The 17,151-nt window shown below is 42.6% G+C and overlaps 1 protein-coding gene across 10 annotated transcripts in view; it reads right to left on the bottom strand.

Annotated features, from left to right (window-relative positions):
• Positions 1-850: 850 nt before the first annotated feature.
• The window catches only part of slc12a7b (solute carrier family 12 member 7b), a 64,453-nt gene continuing 48,152 nt past the window's right edge, over positions 851-17,151 (bottom strand). For 3 of the 10 annotated variants that reach the window (XM_021562701.3, XM_021562703.3, XM_021562704.3), the window contains exons 17-26: positions 14,534-14,702; positions 14,051-14,246; positions 13,699-13,868; positions 13,350-13,481; positions 12,511-12,618; positions 9,992-10,105; positions 8,342-8,514; positions 7,734-7,748; positions 6,263-6,396; positions 851-4,621 (exon numbers count right to left, since the gene is read on the bottom strand). In XM_021562701.3, coding sequence (XP_021418376.1) covers positions 4,530-4,621; positions 6,263-6,396; positions 7,734-7,748; positions 8,342-8,514; positions 9,992-10,105; positions 12,511-12,618; positions 13,350-13,481; positions 13,699-13,868; positions 14,051-14,246; positions 14,534-14,702 — 1,303 coding nt within the window. In that variant the 3' untranslated portion in view covers positions 851-4,529. Of the gene's footprint in view, positions 4,622-6,262; positions 6,397-7,733; positions 7,749-8,325; positions 8,515-9,991; positions 10,106-12,510; positions 12,619-13,349; positions 13,482-13,698; positions 13,869-14,050; positions 14,247-14,533; positions 14,703-17,151 lie in introns of those variants that run through there. The other 7 variants (XM_021562702.3, XM_090199624.1, XM_021562705.3 and 4 more) reach the window with 4 other exon arrangements.

The following is a 17,151-nucleotide window of genomic DNA, read 5'->3' as shown; positions in this document are numbered from 1 at the left end:
CAGGTTTTAATCAAGGATCTCTGTACTTTGCTCCATTCACTTTTGCCTTGATCCTGACTAGTCTCCCAGTCCCTGCCTCTGAAAAACATCCCCACAGCATGATGCTACCACCACCATGCTTCCCCGTAGGGAGGGTGCCAGGTTTCCTCCAGACATGACGCTTGGCATTCAGGCCAAATAGTTCAATCTCATTTTCATCAGACCAGAGAATCTTGTTTCTGATGGTCTGAGATTCTTTAGGTGCCTTTTGGCAAACTCCAAGCAGGCTGTCAGGTGCCTTTTACTGAGGAGTGGCTTCCGTCTGGCCACTCTACCATAAAGGCCTGATTGGTGGAGTACTGCAGAGATGGCTGTCCTTCTAGAAGGTTCTCCCATCTCTACAGAGGAACTACAGTGACCAAATCATGTCCAATCAATTGAATTTACCACAGGTGGACCCCAATCCAAGTTGTAGAAACATCTCAAGGATGATCAATGGAAACAGGATGCACCTGAGCTCAATTTCGAGTCTCATAACAAAGGGTCTGAATACTTATGTACATAAGTTATTTTGTATTTGTAATGCATTTGCAAATGTATTTAAAAAAAAACTGTTTTCACTTTGTCATTATGAGGTATTGTGTGTAGATTGCTGAGAAAAAAATTATATTTAATCCATTTTAGAATAAGGCTGTAACTTAACAAAATGTAGGAAAAGTCAAGGGGTCTGAATACTTCTCGAATGCACTATGTCCATTCTACACAATATACTTATCTCAGCACACTACTTGGATTAGGAGATATTACAATGTTAAAATAAATACTTTAATATAGTGAAAAACATTTTAAAAAATGACAGGAGTTTGTACAGTTCAGACATATTTCAGCACTTTTATTTATTCATTACTCAGAGGCACAGATATAATTTAAAGGGCTACCCTTCGCTACGCATGCTCCCAAAAGTAACTCCTACTAGAGTACAATATGTGAGGTGTGCACACACACACACACACACACACACACACACACACACACGCTGGTTCTCCCTCAGAATGGAGGCTCACTCCCCAATCGCTAATAATCGCTTCATATAAAAGATTGTAACTATGTACAGAGAAAAGAGAAAGCGATTCGACAGGTTGCTTCTCCTTCGATGAAGCCTCCATGGCCCCCTTGAGGTAGATTACATTCTCTCGTCACTTTAACCAGGTAAATGGAACATATACTGCTTGCTATACTGTCACCCAGAAGTCTTAGTTTTGTGTCCTCTAAAAAAGGTTTGAAGTCATCTCTTTTGCTGCTATTCAGCTCAAGTAAGCAAGCTGTGCTGTTTTTAGTTAAACTTTATTTCTTACACTATTAACAATGTGACGTTTCATATCACAGACTCAAAGATTGTATCTTTGGTGGCTAAAAACCTAAAATAAAAATACATTTTCAATTAACTTAAAATCAGTAACATAACCCATCCTCCAACTGGCTCCTCAAAAATCATTTCGGTGAAATCTCTGCCAAAGTCTGTGTTTCCAATGTGTTTGAGAAAAACACAAACAAAACAGATCTGCAAACAACTTGAAATATATACCTCCTCCACCCCCCCATCCACCCCACACCTCCATAAAATCGAAATACTCCAGTCCTGAAAAGTAACACTTAAAGAGTGTTATCAGAAAATCAAGTATAACATAACAGTTAAGTGCAAACAGACACTATGACTACAAGTTACACAGGTGTATGTCGGAAAAACAAAACAAAAACACACCGGAAACATAAAAACATTGTCTGATGGTCGACGCTACAACAAAAGACAGGTTGTTTTCATGACATACTGTAGAAAAATACAATGTTCTGGTTATAAAATACTGCACAGCTACGAAAAGGTTTCAAAACAAACTGTGGATGTAAATACAGAAGAGTTTGATGAGTGATTCCTTCCTTTCTTTGCCCCAATAGTTTCTTATATCTGGTGACTTCCTACTTCCTATAACACTGGGCTTCACATGCCCTAGAAATCACAGATGCCATTCCTTCCACTGTTGTTATGTAGCCTAAAAGGAACTCATTTTGTAACCACAAACTCAGTGTTGCTCATCAAAATGGTCTGTTAGGTAAGAATTTGAGTTCAAATGTGTTGACCTCTGTGCGTCTCCAAATCAAAAGCATTAACTGGTTATAATAACGTATATTGTATTTACAATTTGAAAGTGATCTTGCTTTTTCCCCCACCCTACAAGCACGGGCGACAGTTGGCGCGTGTACTGTGGCTGACATTGACAAGCATATACTTTCAGCCTTAGTCTTTTTGGCACGTTTCTTCCTATACAAAGTCAAAATGATTCATCATGGTCAGTTGAAAAGATGAAACCTAGAGAATATGCACGTACAATTAAAACACAAATAACATAAGAACAAATCCTGACATTGAACAGTATGATCAACTGATACCTACAGACCACACCTATATGATTGACCTATGAGACCGCATGTTTTCACAAACTCTACTCACCTACCCACTCTGCATGGTGCTCATCAGAGAGAGAAAACATTGATGGTTCGGAGCACAACATGGGACATAGCTATTTCATAATGAGACTTTTCTATTCCAGTACAGAATCTTGGTTTGGTGTCCTGTGATAGACGTGATACTCACAAATCACAGCCATTTGAATGTGGTGGCATCACTGTATTACAACATCCCAGCCTAAATACTTCTATTATCAGAGCCAAACAATGCAATGCAATCTACCGTATCAGTGCAGTACTGTACATCGAAGACTGTGCAAAACGCTGAGTGTCAATGTCTCTAACGACACCGTGCTGAAAATGAGCCTACAGTACCCGAACAGTCAACAGTGGCTAGGCCATCAGAGGATGACTCCAACAAGCACATTTCCTTCTGTTTAAGCTGTCAAGCAACACAATGACCGATTTGAGGGTCACAGAGAAGTGGACAAATTCTTGAGTTGATGATTAATTCAGATTTAGTGTTAGTGTCAAACCATCTCGTGATTTTCCTATATGTTGATGTATATATCCAATGGGCTCTGGTAGGTGAAATACCTTGATGACCCCAGTTGTCCTAGATTTGTGAAGCTGTGGAACGGTACGTGAATTTAAAGCAGCACTCCTGTACCTGAAAATAGGCTCTTTACAAAAAACTACTTTCATTCCCTGCACCCTTGCATACAATTTCCAATAATCCCAACATAAATAAATATGCTTTATGCTGTGTATTGGGTGTAACACAGTTAACATAGGCTAAATACTAGGATATATACTACGGCTATTTCTTAAAGCAATGGCTGAAGTCGGGGACTTTGACCAATGTTACAGAGCCAATAAAACAGGGTCAATTAAGGAGACCCCACCAGGCAAGGTGGACCACCTTCTGTGTCTCAGGCCCGTCTGCAATTCACCACATCAACAGCATCTATTGCACATTAAAATCCTTGGGCCTATCCTTGCCAAAGCTCCCCACCCCATACACAGACCTCTTTCAGATGTTGTGCTGCACTCAACAACAAGACGACAATTAACAACAAATTAAATACATGAATAAACCTAGTTCCCCCTAGTCCTAGTATGGATTAACAAGGTGGATCCGCTTCTGCGTTAGACCCCCTAACTTCCTCAATTAGAATTGAGGTTGACTGAACTCCGCTGTGAGTAACTTCAGGGGGTATACGAGGATACCAGTAGGGCAGAACACCTCCAAAATATGACCCCCCCCCTTTAATAACCAAGGGACAATGGATCTTTGGAAAGCCATAGCAACATCCTGATCTGTGGAACAGAATAAAAGTATGCTTTTTTTGGACTTGCTGCCTCCTTCCGTTCTAACAGAGCTCCGCTGTGGGCTAGGATACTGGAAAGAGTCACAGAAGCATATTATTCTAGATAACAACATTCCTATTGAGTTTTTAGATAATAGGTGAGAGCAGGAACCGTATTCATCTCTTTCAGGATTCAAAGTCGATTTGGTTCTGAGCTAAGGGAGATCTTAAAAGGCAGCACATTGACTTTGTGCCTCCTCAATCTGAATCGTACTTGAAAGATGAGGACAAAGCCAAAACCAAAATGAGGGCAAAGATGGACAAACTAGAGAGACTATGGCTGTGTCCGAAATGATATAGGGCCAAAGGGTCAAAAATAGTCCACTATATAGGGACTCGGATGCCATTTCAGACACAGCCCATGTCCATATTAACCCTGTGGTCCTCTGCTGATTATGATACACAATTACCATGAACAGACATGAATACTGAACATAGAGAGGGAGTGAAGGGGGAAAAAAGGAAGAACATCCATACAATAAACATTAACACGTGTCAGATTAAAACGTTAGTGTCAGAATGCTCTATCCTCCAGTCGGTCGACGTGATAGATAGGCCCCAGGATACATGTGCTCTTTCCACGAATCAGGCTGATGCTATGACATCACACTGCCCTGATTGGTCATCCCTTCCGAGGCTAAAAAGCCCTCTGTCCAGTAACATGGCCCCCCCTCTGACAATCCCCCAGTAACCCCAAGGTTTTGTGGCCGCAAGCGTTTAAGAGTAGATAGTGATGACCTCGCGTCCGCCCCCACGGACCAGGAGGACCCGGTTGAGACCCTCCAGCAGAACCTCCAGGAACTCCATGTCTGAGACGCCAAGGGTCAAAGAGGAAACAAGTCACATCACATGACAGGGGTTTATGCAGCTCACGTGACAAGGGGAGTACATTAGCTCTGAAGCTATTAGTTCTAGTACGCTTTAAAGATACACTACATGACTAAAAGCATGTGGACTCCTGCTCGTTGAACATCACATTACAAAATCATGGGTATTAATATGGAGTTGGTCCCCCCTTTGCTGCTATAACAGCCTGCACTCATTTGGGAAGGCTTTCCACTAGATGTTGGAACATTGCTGTGGGGACTTTCTTCGGTAGTGAGTGTTGTAACCGAGGACAGATGATTTTTACGTGCTACGCGCACTCGACAGTTCTGTTCTGTGAGCTTGTGTGGCCTACCATAACAGCACTTACAGTTGACCGGGGCAGCTCTAGCAGGCCAGAAATTTGACGGACTGACTTGTTGGAAAGGTGGCATCCTATGATAGTGCCACGTTGAATGTCTGTCAGCCAATGTTCCCTCTAGGAGAGAAGCACAGGATTGAATTTCACTCAACTTTCAAGAGCAGTGGTCACCAACCACATCTCCAAGGCATTCCTAGTCGATTGCCAAACATTTCTGTAAAAAACCCAACAATAAAGCTTTGTGTTCCTATTTTTTGGATATGGTGTCATATAGCCACCCTCAAATTTTGAAATGTCCCGAACATCAATGCACTGGCAGGGCAATTCAAGAAAAGCCCGTATGTGGTGATAATGTATTGGGCCTATAGCTTACAGCACAAACCTCATCGCTACAGGGCTGTTTTTAATTGGTTAATGTTGCATAGGCTTATGTTTTTTAAGTCATGTTAAAATATAAATCTGAACAGATCTCGCCTTGCATTTTGACTCAAAGGGATCTTCTTGACTCAGAAAAGGTTGGTGACCATTGTTTTATAGTTTTCCCTGTTAACACTATTAACGCTTCCCTTTACCGTGGGAATTGTGATCGAATCAACACAATATAAACCACTTTCAATGCAACATACCGAAACAAAACAAACTATGCAAGAGATTTTGTTGTCGGCAGAACGCATCGGAGTAAGATTCTATTTCATTGACAGGCACTACTCAACCCGTACTCTACACAGACCTGTGTGGCATATACACAATCAGAGCTCCTGTAGGCCAAATAGACCATTGCCATATATGGATCTGTGCCATTCACTTGAACTGGACTGTGTTTACAGCATGAGCGATTGTGAGTAGATGCACTTGTTTTGAGATCAAAGCGAGAGCTACATGTAGTCACGTGCACATTTTGTTCTTGTACTTTGCTAGTTAGTAAGTTATTAGCCCAGTTATAGATCATTTGTAGTTGCACGGAATTTTCACACATTCAAGTTTGCACTCAGCAGACCTGAAATTTGCTCAGTGCGGAAAAAATGTTTGAGAGAACACTAATTTGAAGGGGTGTCCACATACCTTTGTATATATAGTGTACAATCAACAACTTAACTATTAACTAAACAAACTTTGTAAAGAGATCATCCTCGACCTCGTCAGACTGCTGATGAAGATGCCATTCAAGTTAACTTGGGCTAAACATATTCAACTAAGCAACGCACAATTTAAAACACATGCATAGTCAAATTTGAATAAACAGACATTTGGCTGTAAAGGATACAGTTCTCGTCGCCCCCTCTGTTTTTGGGCGGTCCCGGCATGTTGAGCAGGACCAGGTGGGCTCCCTGTGATTTGTTGACCACCACCTCGTTCAGCTTGACCGCAGTGTGCATCCGGCGCACGTTGGACTGGTTCCTATACCACACAAGGGTGACAGTGAAGAAGAGCAGGCTCAACCCAAACACAACCCTGACCCTCTAACTTCTGTCCCTGACTTCTCCAATAATATTAATGGACTGGATTTACATAACACTTTTTCAGAAGCTCAAAGCTCTTTACATTGAATCCTAACTAGAAACATGGAAAGTAAAACTAACTAATCTGTCACTCTTCTCACGTAACACTCATTAGTCTAAACATTCATTAATGATTGACAAAACACTTCCTGATCATGTTTTTTTAAATGAACAATTACAGTGTTATTGTCAGATTGGCAGCCTTTAGCACACAGATGAGAACATGAAGCAGGTCAGCTGGTGGTTATGATAGTGAAGTCCTAGGAGTTATGTCACTCTGAATTAAGGCTCAGGATGGGCAGTCAAAGCAGCAGCACACTTCAAACAGCAGCAGTGGCAGTAGGGTGGTAGAGAGGATAAACTATTGTAGACCTGGTATACTGACAGATACAATGGGCAAGCCTGTGGGTATGAAATATTCCATTGTATAACTAAGCAATAAGGCCTGAGGAGGAGTGCCTGGATACAGCCTTTAGCAGTGATATATTGGCCATATAGCACACAACCCTGAGGTGCCTTGTTGCTATTGTAAACCAGTTACCAACATAAAAAGAACAGTAAACAAGTAGTTTTGCATCATACCTGTGGTATATTGTCTGATATAGCCAATTAGCATCCAGGAGTCAAACTACCTGGTTCCTAGCACTGCGTTGTATACACAGTATTCCAATATTCAATTGACCAGTTCAATGTGATATTGGGTGTAACATTGATAGCCCTTCTTGAGTTAGAGTGCACAGCAACACCAAAAATGCAGAGCATGATATGCAAATGGTTTGAAGCAGAAATCGCCACATCACAAATACAACGAGACACTTCCAAAAAAAACATACGCTTTCCACCCAGTTGAGATTTAAGGACAATATCATGTTGATTGCAATGACCAATTGAAATGGATTTTGGACCACTGATATTCTTAATTCTTTGGTTCTATTCCTATACGGAACAGATGCATGGGAAATAAAGCAATATTGTTTACACGGCTAAGATCTGTATGGAAAGCGCAATTTTGATTGCACATGCTACATAACATGACATGTGTACCCTCCCATCACATAGGTACGCACACACAAACAAACACACACACACAAACACACTTGCATGCACACACACAGACACGCACATAGTCCCAGTGGCTGGGAGGTCAACAATATGGAGGAGACAGAAAATGACTACTGTCCACAGACATTCACACACACAGCCTAAGGCACTACGGCAAAGAGAAATGTGACTTACAGACTCTCCCACTCTCTAGAAGGAGGAAAACGAGACAAAACAACAGAAACCGACTTAGATGTTTTATAGAAACCCCTTGCATGTCTACTGTCGCACATAACAACCACCCCACAGTTAAACACTTCCCTCAGTTTAAAGGGATGGTCAAAGTCAGATGTTTTCATTACTCAAAAGTAGTCAAGAAGTGCAAAAACATCAGACAAACTTTGATTTGGAAGTGAATTATCCCTTTAAAAACGGTCTTTATAGTATCCAAATCATATTTGGGCTTGTTACAATTTTGGGCTATGTCATGTACTAGTGGTTATATCTGCCTTTTTGAGATGGTGGGTTCTGAGACACAAAGACATGATGATCATTAGTTCAGACAATGCATGTGGTCTGCGTGGTGGGGCCATGCACTGGATGTGTCCACAAACACACACAGTCAAACAGGTCAACATGGAACATGCCAACGCAGCCTGAACACACACCATGCAGGCCATGTAACCATTTCAAACCGGCAGGCTCTGGGGCACCTGCAGTGTGAGCAACTGTCCACTTGGCTCCTCCATTTTGGCTCTGGAAGGTTTAAGGATAAGAGGGTTCATACGTAGCACCTGACTTACGGTTTCATGTTGAAGATGTCGCGCACGCCCATGCTGGCCTCGGCGCGGTTGCGGTTGCGCTCGGTGAGGAACTTATCCTTGGTCCAGGTCATGTGGACCCGGTCAGGGCCAGCGTCGGCCTTGTCGTTAAGTGCGGCGTGAGACGCCGTGTTTCTGTCATGGATCAGCTGGGCCTGAAGCAGAGGGAGATGATGAGAGAGTGATAGAGAGAGCAAGAGAGAAGAAGAGAGAGAGAGAGAGACTACAGGCTAGAAACCATAGAGTTGCACAAACCAGGTAGGTTATTATAGTTCTGTTTTTATATTTGTTTTTTTTCTATTCATTTTTTTAATTTTTGGGAAAATTCTGTTTAGATTTACTCCTTTTTACTTAGGTTAAGTAAAAATATTAATATTAATTTTTTTACATGATTTCGTTTTAGAGACAGAAAGCATGCATGGGACGCTAGGGGCCATTGGTGTTGTATAGTTACTTGTGTGTTTTTTAGGATGACACTTCTTGCAAATGAGGGGCAGTAATACTTAAGGTCATGGGTCAGGTCATTAGTTAGGTTTAAATTATAAAGTAAATCTCAATGCGACTTGGATTTTAAAATAACAGCACAGACTGGTTCAAAAAGTATGGTGGAAGAAAACTCTCTCTCGCCCATGTTTACACCAATCTAATGCTTTTTAGTAGAACATGTAAACATAATCAAGTTAGCTATCTAGCCAATTCTTTCCCTTATAGCTGGTGAGAGCTAGTGATAGTGAGGCACAAGCTAGGCCTATTAGAAACATCGACATCTCCCGGACACATTTCCCATCCAGATTCAGTAGCTTGAAAACCCTCAAAAAGCATGAAAACCCTATTGAACACCACATTAGATTTTTGCCTAAAGTTGAAAATTAATTAATTAATGAACATAATTCATTATGTTTTTTTACATTTTATTTAGTTATTTTTGGAGTTAAAGATAATAGTTTCTGTATAGTTGTAGTTTTTCCAAACAGGTTTTTAATGATTTTATTTCAGTTTACTGAATAGTTTTTTCCTAATTAGTTTTAGTTTCAGTTACTATAGTAACCTTGCCTGGTAGCAACAACAACACCACTAAGACAATCAACAGACATTGTAAAAGCATTTATGACTGACTAACACAATCAAATCAAAATCCATGACGTGCAAAACAACACCAGTGTTCTCTAAACAAGCCAATATCCCTTTAATAAGGAGTGAGGCACAAAGTACTGTCTGGAGCTACAACACAGTGAGATGGAGTAATGGTGACGTCCACGGAGAATTAACCAGGTGGAGAGGGATGAGTGGAGAAAGGAGAGATGAACATAAAAGGAGGATTTCACCACAGTGCACGCATGCGGAATGAGGTGAGTCCATGACGTCCATTATGCCACTACGGTGAGTAACCTGCACAGTTACACAGCCACGGTCACCATCTACCATAGAGAGTCTATCCGGGGATGACTTTAACTGGACGTTTTGACTGGGCTTTAACTTACTTTAGGTCCCGGACTGTTAGCAGCTGTGGATGTGGCTGTGTAAGAGTGTGGTCTCTGAGGGTTGGTGACTGGGGTGTAATGGTAGTCTCAGTGGGGGCGAGGGGCTGCAGTCACAGGGGCATTGGGGGTACAGATGGTGGGTGTTGGCTACCTCGTCCTCCTGTGTGTCCTCCAGCTCTCGAATGGGGCCAGATTCTGAGCCCGTGGCTCCGGTTTGGTTATTCCTCCTGATGGAGCTACGTGACGAGTCAGTGATACTCTGAATCTGAGGGCCGTGTTGCCCCGTACCGCATACGCAGCCAGACAGGAGAGGGGGCCAAAGGTCATACAACGAACACTAGGCCAAGGTGGGCTAGGATAGCCCTGATACACACAAACCAATAACATACAGGGGTGGCAGGTAGAGTGTTGGGCTAGTTTCCGAAAGGTTGCTGGTTCGAAATCCCTGAGCCGACTAGTTGAAAAAAGTGCCCTTGAGCAAGGTATTTAACCCTGATTGCTCACGTAAGTCGCTCTGGATAAGAGTGTCTGCTAAATGACTAAAATGACAAATGTTTAAAACAATACAGTGACTTCAGAAAGTATTCACACCCCTTGACTTATTCCACAGTTTGTTGTGTTACAGCCTGAATTCAAAATGGATTCAATTGATTTGCTTTCTCATCCATCTACACACAATACCCCATAATGATTTGTAGCAATTTTTTTGAAAATGAAATAATAAGTATTCATACCCCTGATTCAATACATTGTAGACACACCTTTGGCAGCGATTACAGCTGTGAGTCTTTCTGGGTAAGCCTTTAAGAGCTTTCCATACATGGATTGTGCAACATTTGCCCATTATTATTTTAAAAATTCTTCAAGCTCTGTCAAATTGGTTGTTGATCATTGCTAGATAACCATTTTCAGGTCTTGCCATATATTTTCAAATAGATTTACAAACTAACCTGGCCACTCAGGAACATTCACAGTCTTCCTGGTAAGCAACTCCAATAACCTAAAACACAAGGCCACATCTACACTGTTCTGGTGAAAGGTGAATTAATCTCCCAGTGTCAAGTGGAAAGCAGACTGGACCAGGTTTTCCTCTATGATTTTGCCTGTGCTTAGCGCCATTCCGTTTTGTTTTTTTAACCTGAAAAACTCCCCAGTCCTTAACTATTATAAGCTTACCCATAACATTATGCAGCCACCACTATGCTTGAAAATATGGATAGTGGTACTCAGTCAAGTGTTGTATTGGATTTGCCCCAAACATAACACTTTGTAAGACAAAAAACGTGAATTGCTTTGTCACAATTTTTGCAGTTGTACTTTAGTGCCTTGTTGCAAAACAGGATGCACGTTTTGGAATATTTTTATTATGTACAGGATTCCTTCTTTTCACTCTGTCATATAGATTAATATTGTGGAGCAACTACAATGTTGTTGATCCATCCTCAGTTTTCTCCTATCACAGCCATTAAACTCTAATTATTTTAAATCATCATTGGCCTCGTGTAGAAATCCCTGAGCGGTTTCCTTCCTCTCCGGCAACTGAGTTAGGAAGGATGCCTGTATCTTTGTAGTGACTGGGTATATTGATACACCATCCAAAGTGTAATTAATAACATCATGCTCAAAGGGATATTCAATGTCTGCTTTTTTTTACCCATCTACAAATAGGTGCCCTTCTTCGCAAAGCATTGGAAAACCTCCCTGGTCTTTGTGATTGAATCTGTGCTTGAAAATCACACCTCGACTGAGGGACCTTACAGATACTTGTATGTGTGGGGTACAGAGATGAGGTAGTCATTCAAAAATCATGTTAAACACTATTATTGCACACAGGGTGATTCCATGCAACTTATTATGTGGTTTGTTATGTACATTTTTACTCCTGAATTTATTCTGGCTTGCCATAACAAAGGGGTTGAATACTTATTTACTTAAGACATTTCAGCTTTTCATTTTAATTAATGTGAAATAATTTCAAAAAACATAATTTCACTTAGACATTATGGGGTATTTTGTGCAGGCCAGAGATAAAAAAATATCTATATATATTTTAAATTCAGGCTGTAACACAACAAAATGTGGAAAAAGTCAAAGGTGAATTACGTTCTGAAGGGACTGTATGTCCTATCTATTTACTGTATGTCCTATCTATTTACTGTATGTCCTATCTATTTACTGTATGCTTATAAGACCTCCCTAATGTAATACCAGGTAATATCAGAGCTTTCCAACCAAGTGAGGTCAGGGTACATCCATGGCTGTTCAATGTGACCCAAAGCACTGACAAACTAAATCACATTCCCATGACACTTTTCTCTTTACAGACCAACTTAAAGTAAGTGCACTCAAGAAAGACCTGAAACAATCGCATTGCATTTAAAACACTACAAGATAAAGTTCTAAAGGAAAATACCATTCATTTTCTGATACAGGTGTTGCAAAACAATAACAGATTATATCAATACTCGCTTAATTCCCATATTGACTTGGAGTGCATCCCAAATGGCACCCCATTCTGCATTTAGCGCACTACTTTTACCCAGAGCCTATAGGCCCTGTTCAAATGTAGTGTATTATGAAGGGAATAGGGTGCCATTTGGGGCACAATGTTGAAGGGCGATTGCTGCACTGTTGTAATGAGTGTGCCCTGCAGACAGGGGGCGGTGTTACCTCTCTCTCCCTCTCCGTCCGCGACAGCTGCATCTGTTTCAGCATCTGAGAGCGCTGCTCCATCACCAGGGTCTTCTCATAGGTGAAGGCTGAGATGTCGCTGTCGTGCTGTACTCACACACACACACATTATCCAAAGGGTAAACTAAACATCACACATTTTTTATATTTAACAAAACCCTGATGAAACTATTTTCTTTTTTACCCCTTTTTCTCCCCAATTGGTAGTTACAGTCTTCTCCCATCACTGCAACTGCCCTACGGACTAGGGAGAGGCCAAGGTCAAGAGCCATGCATCCTCCGAAACATGCCTGCCAAGTCGACACTGCTTTGACACACCACTCGCTTAACCCGGAAGCCAGACGCACCAACGTGTCGGAGGAAACACCATCCAGCTGGTGACCGAAGTCAGCTAGATAGCATTGGGACAAGGAAATCCCGGCCAGCCTAACCCTCCCCTAACCCCGGACGACACTGGGCCAATTGTGTGCTGCCTCATGAGTCTCCCAGTCACAGCCGCCTGTGACACAGCCTGGGATCTAACCCGGGTCTGTAGTGACACCTCAAGCACTGAGATGCAGTGCATTAGACAAGCGGCGCCCCTCGGGAGACCCTTGATGAAACATTGTATTCCTTTTAAAGTGTTTGAGGCACTTCCAAGACCTTCAGAGTACGACAGTTTCTTCCTTTTAATATCTAAGGATATCAAAAGAAACTGACAAATATGAGAGACATTTAAGAGTGCTTGACTTGATTGAGCTACACCTCAGGTTTCGTCATCTCAAGCTATCGGTCAATAGGGAGATGTCAGTGCATCAGAGGTCTACAGGTAAGCTCACCATCTCTACCACCTCCACCTCTGCGTCCAGACGGAGGTGGTAGAGGAACATCTGCAGGTCCTTCTTCATCTGAATACTGTTGTCATCCATATTAGCCACCGTGAAGATACGCATCTTACACTTCCTCCACACCTGAGATGCGTGGGGAGACAGGAAGAGAGAGCAAGTGAGAGAGAGGGGGAGTGTGAACACAAGTCATCCCTAGCCTAGGGTATGGGTGTATAATGATACGTGCCCCTATTTGTGTGTGTTAATAACTAAGTGTGTGCATATGTTAGCGCGTTTGGCGGTGCATGCGTGTTTGTAATATTCCACCACAACAGATTGTGAATGGCGTCACTATAGATACCTTGTGCTGGCGAAGGAGGAAGGGCAGTAGCATGAGCAGTCCTCCATCATGCACAACCCACCACACGTCTATGGTGCCCTGGCCCAGGCGGTCCGCGTTGGTGGGGAAGCTGTCCACGTTCTTGGCCACAAGCAAGGCTTGATGGGCCGCTGTGGTCTCACGCACAGTCTCTGTGGAGGGGACAGAGAGAAATGCTGTTAAATTAGCGAATGCACGCCATCTCAGTAATGGTATTGCATGGGGTTTAGTACCATGTGATAGGGGTTATGCTCACATGACAAGTAAACATCCTGAGCTAATGTTAAGACAGTTTTGGTGTGGTCTCAAATCCAAGTGGGTCACACTGACTCACCGATGAAGTTCTTCCAGGATACGGGGTCGTTGGACTGTTTCCAGGTGCCGGGCCAGGCCATGAGGACCGTGTTGTGTTTCATGCCCCCAAGGCCTGCTGTCTGGATGAGGTGGGAGAAACCATCACGCAGGTTGGACGACGCCACCACGTGGCAGAAGCCCTTGGTACGCTCCGTCGTCATCGACGACTTGATGTTCTGTTGGAGAAAGTCACGAAGAGTGAGAAAAGGTTTCCACTAGTTACCACAGCCAGACTGACTTGACACAATCGGAATGGACTCAACCTGGTAATTAATGTCTATGTTGGTCTACCAGTAGAAGGCAGGCAGTCTCTGCCAGTGGAATAACACTGGAAATGTCAACAGCCACTAAACCTCTCTGGTTGGTTCCCTAAACAGGTCTCTCTCAGACACATAGGACACATCTAACTTACGACTGTTGAGACTTATCCACGGTGTATGAGCTGAGCCCGTGACTACAGTACCTGCTCGGCCTTCTTGACCTCGGCCTCCTTGGTCATGTAAGTGCCCTCCAGCACGGAGCCCACGATAGTCAGGCCTTTGCCTGCTTTGAGCTGGGTGCAGAAGGAGAGCAGGCGTGGGTGTTTCACGGCGTGGTCAGAATCCAGGTTCAATAGCAGCAGCATTTGGGGCCTACGACCCGGGAAGACAGGTGCGGTGAACCATTAGACAAGTCATACTGTATTGTATTATACAAGGCTGACCAAGACCCATACTGGTCCAACACATTGCTTTGATGATGAGATGATAAAGGGCATTGAATTTCAGATTATTGTCTAGCTATCTGTATTAACACCTGGGAACATTGCAGTGACATTTGTACAGACATTTGAGTTCAAAATGAGATTGCCATAAGCCTGCACGGCTAAAGGTGAACTTTTAAACACATCTATTGATGGGATTCCTGATGGCTGCAGCTGATTGGATTAAGTAATGGGTCGTTCCATGTCATCTCAGCAAGCCATGACACCCAGCATCTCAGATTTTATGAAATCATTTATGTAGTTAGAAACAGATAAGATTAGCATTCCTGCAATATTATTTTGTTGAAATATAATTTGACCTAATTGATTGCACCCAAATTGGCCATTTTCATTTCTAGGATTCATATAATATTAAATAAATATAGTACCTAACATCCGATTTGGACCAAACTTTTTTCTAACGATGAGTAAGATATGAGGAATCCAACAAAACGGTCAAAAGCCACCCACGGACCCCCCACACCTCACGCCAATCCCACCCACGGACCCCCCACGCCAATCCTACCCAGTTTTCAGTATCATGTTTCTATGTCTGACAAGTAGAATGGAGCTGCAGCTTAGAGTATTGTTTCTTCATCCTGTGTAAAGTTTTCAGTGAATTTGGTGATTTTTCTTTCCCCTGTTCAGAGTAATTAGTCATTGAAGTTGTTAGGTTTATGTCCCATACTACATCCTGGTATTACCAGGTTCTGACCACTAGATGGTGCTGTTAGGTGATTCTCAACATTACATTACTTCACCAATCAGTGCTGTGGAGTGGGTAAGCGATTTCATCTGTATAGGAAAGTAATTAAGAGCAAATTGTATTTTGCCGTAACAGCATGGGTTAGTCATAATGAAAGACAAACACACACACACAGTGCTGCTAATCACAGTGTAGGGTGCAAGATGCAACTGAAAATTTGAGGGTGAGGTGAGAGAGGATGGAGGAAGATTGCCTTGAAGAGCTGGGTACCTTGTTATGACATGCATTATCTGAATTAGGCCCACGGAATTATACACGGAGGAGCGGCTTCTGTGGAGTAACTCTGAATATCGTTGAACTTCCGAGTTGGTTTAATGTTGGAACAGAGAAAACATTAGCTAGGTATGCTCCACATCAAAGAATGTTATTAACCGGTTCCCATGCTTTTAAAATACAGCACCATCTAGTGGTCAGAACCTGGTAATATCAGGATGCAGGATGGGACATACACCTAACAACTTCAATTACTAATTTCTCTGAACAGGGGAAAATAAACAAACATCACCAAATTCCCTGAGAATACATTACATAGAATGAAGAAACAATCCTCTGAGCCGCAGCTCCATACTACTTGTCAGACATGGAGGATTCCTAACGGCTCCAGTGTTGGTCCTGCTGTCGAAGGCTGGTGGCACATTGCCAGCTACTGTGTAAAGAGGCTTAGGGGCGCGTCGCGAGCCGAGCGTGGGCGATGTATGGGAGTAAGTACTTGGTAGCCTGCCATTCTCATCAGGCCAGATGGCACAGGGAGAAATATTGATTTTGACGCTGTAGATTAGGGCTTTCCCTGGAAATGGGACTGTGGGTGATGCCAGGTGAATGAGGGAGAGGACCAAAGACTGACCTCATTCTTTCCTGATGTAAATGCTCCACTTTTTGGACAGGCACAGTCCTGGGGCTGCTATGCTTAGGCTTACTGGTATCTTTTTTTACAGTGAGATTACATAGAAGGTTCAGCGATTCATCAAATAGTAACTCTTTCTCTGGATTACTCAGATGACAAATGGTACCAATTCACTATGTTCTCCAGCATAAAATTATACTGTTGAGAAAGCCCCAAAGTTGGTTATTGCTGGTTGTTTAGCCACAAAGTTGGTTATTGCTGGTTGTTCAGCCACAAAGTTGGTTATTGCTGGATGTTCAGCCACAAAGTTGGTTATTGCTGGATGTTCAGCCACAAAGTTGGTCATTGCTGGATGTTCAGCCCCAAAGTTGGTTATTGCTGGTTGTTCAGCCACAAAGTTGGTTATTGCTGGATGTTCAGCCACAAAGTTGGTTATTGCTGGATGTTCAGCCACAAAGTTGGTCATTGCTGGTTGTTCAGCCCCAAAGTTGGTCATTGCTGGTTGTTCAGCCACAAAGTTGGTTTTGCTGGTTGTTCAGCCACAAAGTTGGTTATTGCTGGTTGTTCAGCCACAAAGTTGGTTATTGCTGGTTGTTCAGCCACAAAGTTGGTTATTGCTGGTTGTTCAGCCACAAAGTTGGTTATTGCTGGTTGTTCAGAAATGCGGCATCAATGATGGCACAAACAAACGTATTTGCACATAAACCTAATCCCACGTACGCACGCACA

This window comes from Oncorhynchus mykiss, chromosome 15 (assembly GCF_057628025.1).
Source record: "Oncorhynchus mykiss isolate SJ-2025 chromosome 15, ASM5762802v1, whole genome shotgun sequence".
Lineage (NCBI taxonomy): Eukaryota > Metazoa > Chordata > Actinopteri > Salmoniformes > Salmonidae > Oncorhynchus > Oncorhynchus mykiss.
The sequence above is the reverse complement of the archived record's forward strand: the minus strand, read 5'-3'. Positions and strand labels throughout refer to the sequence as shown.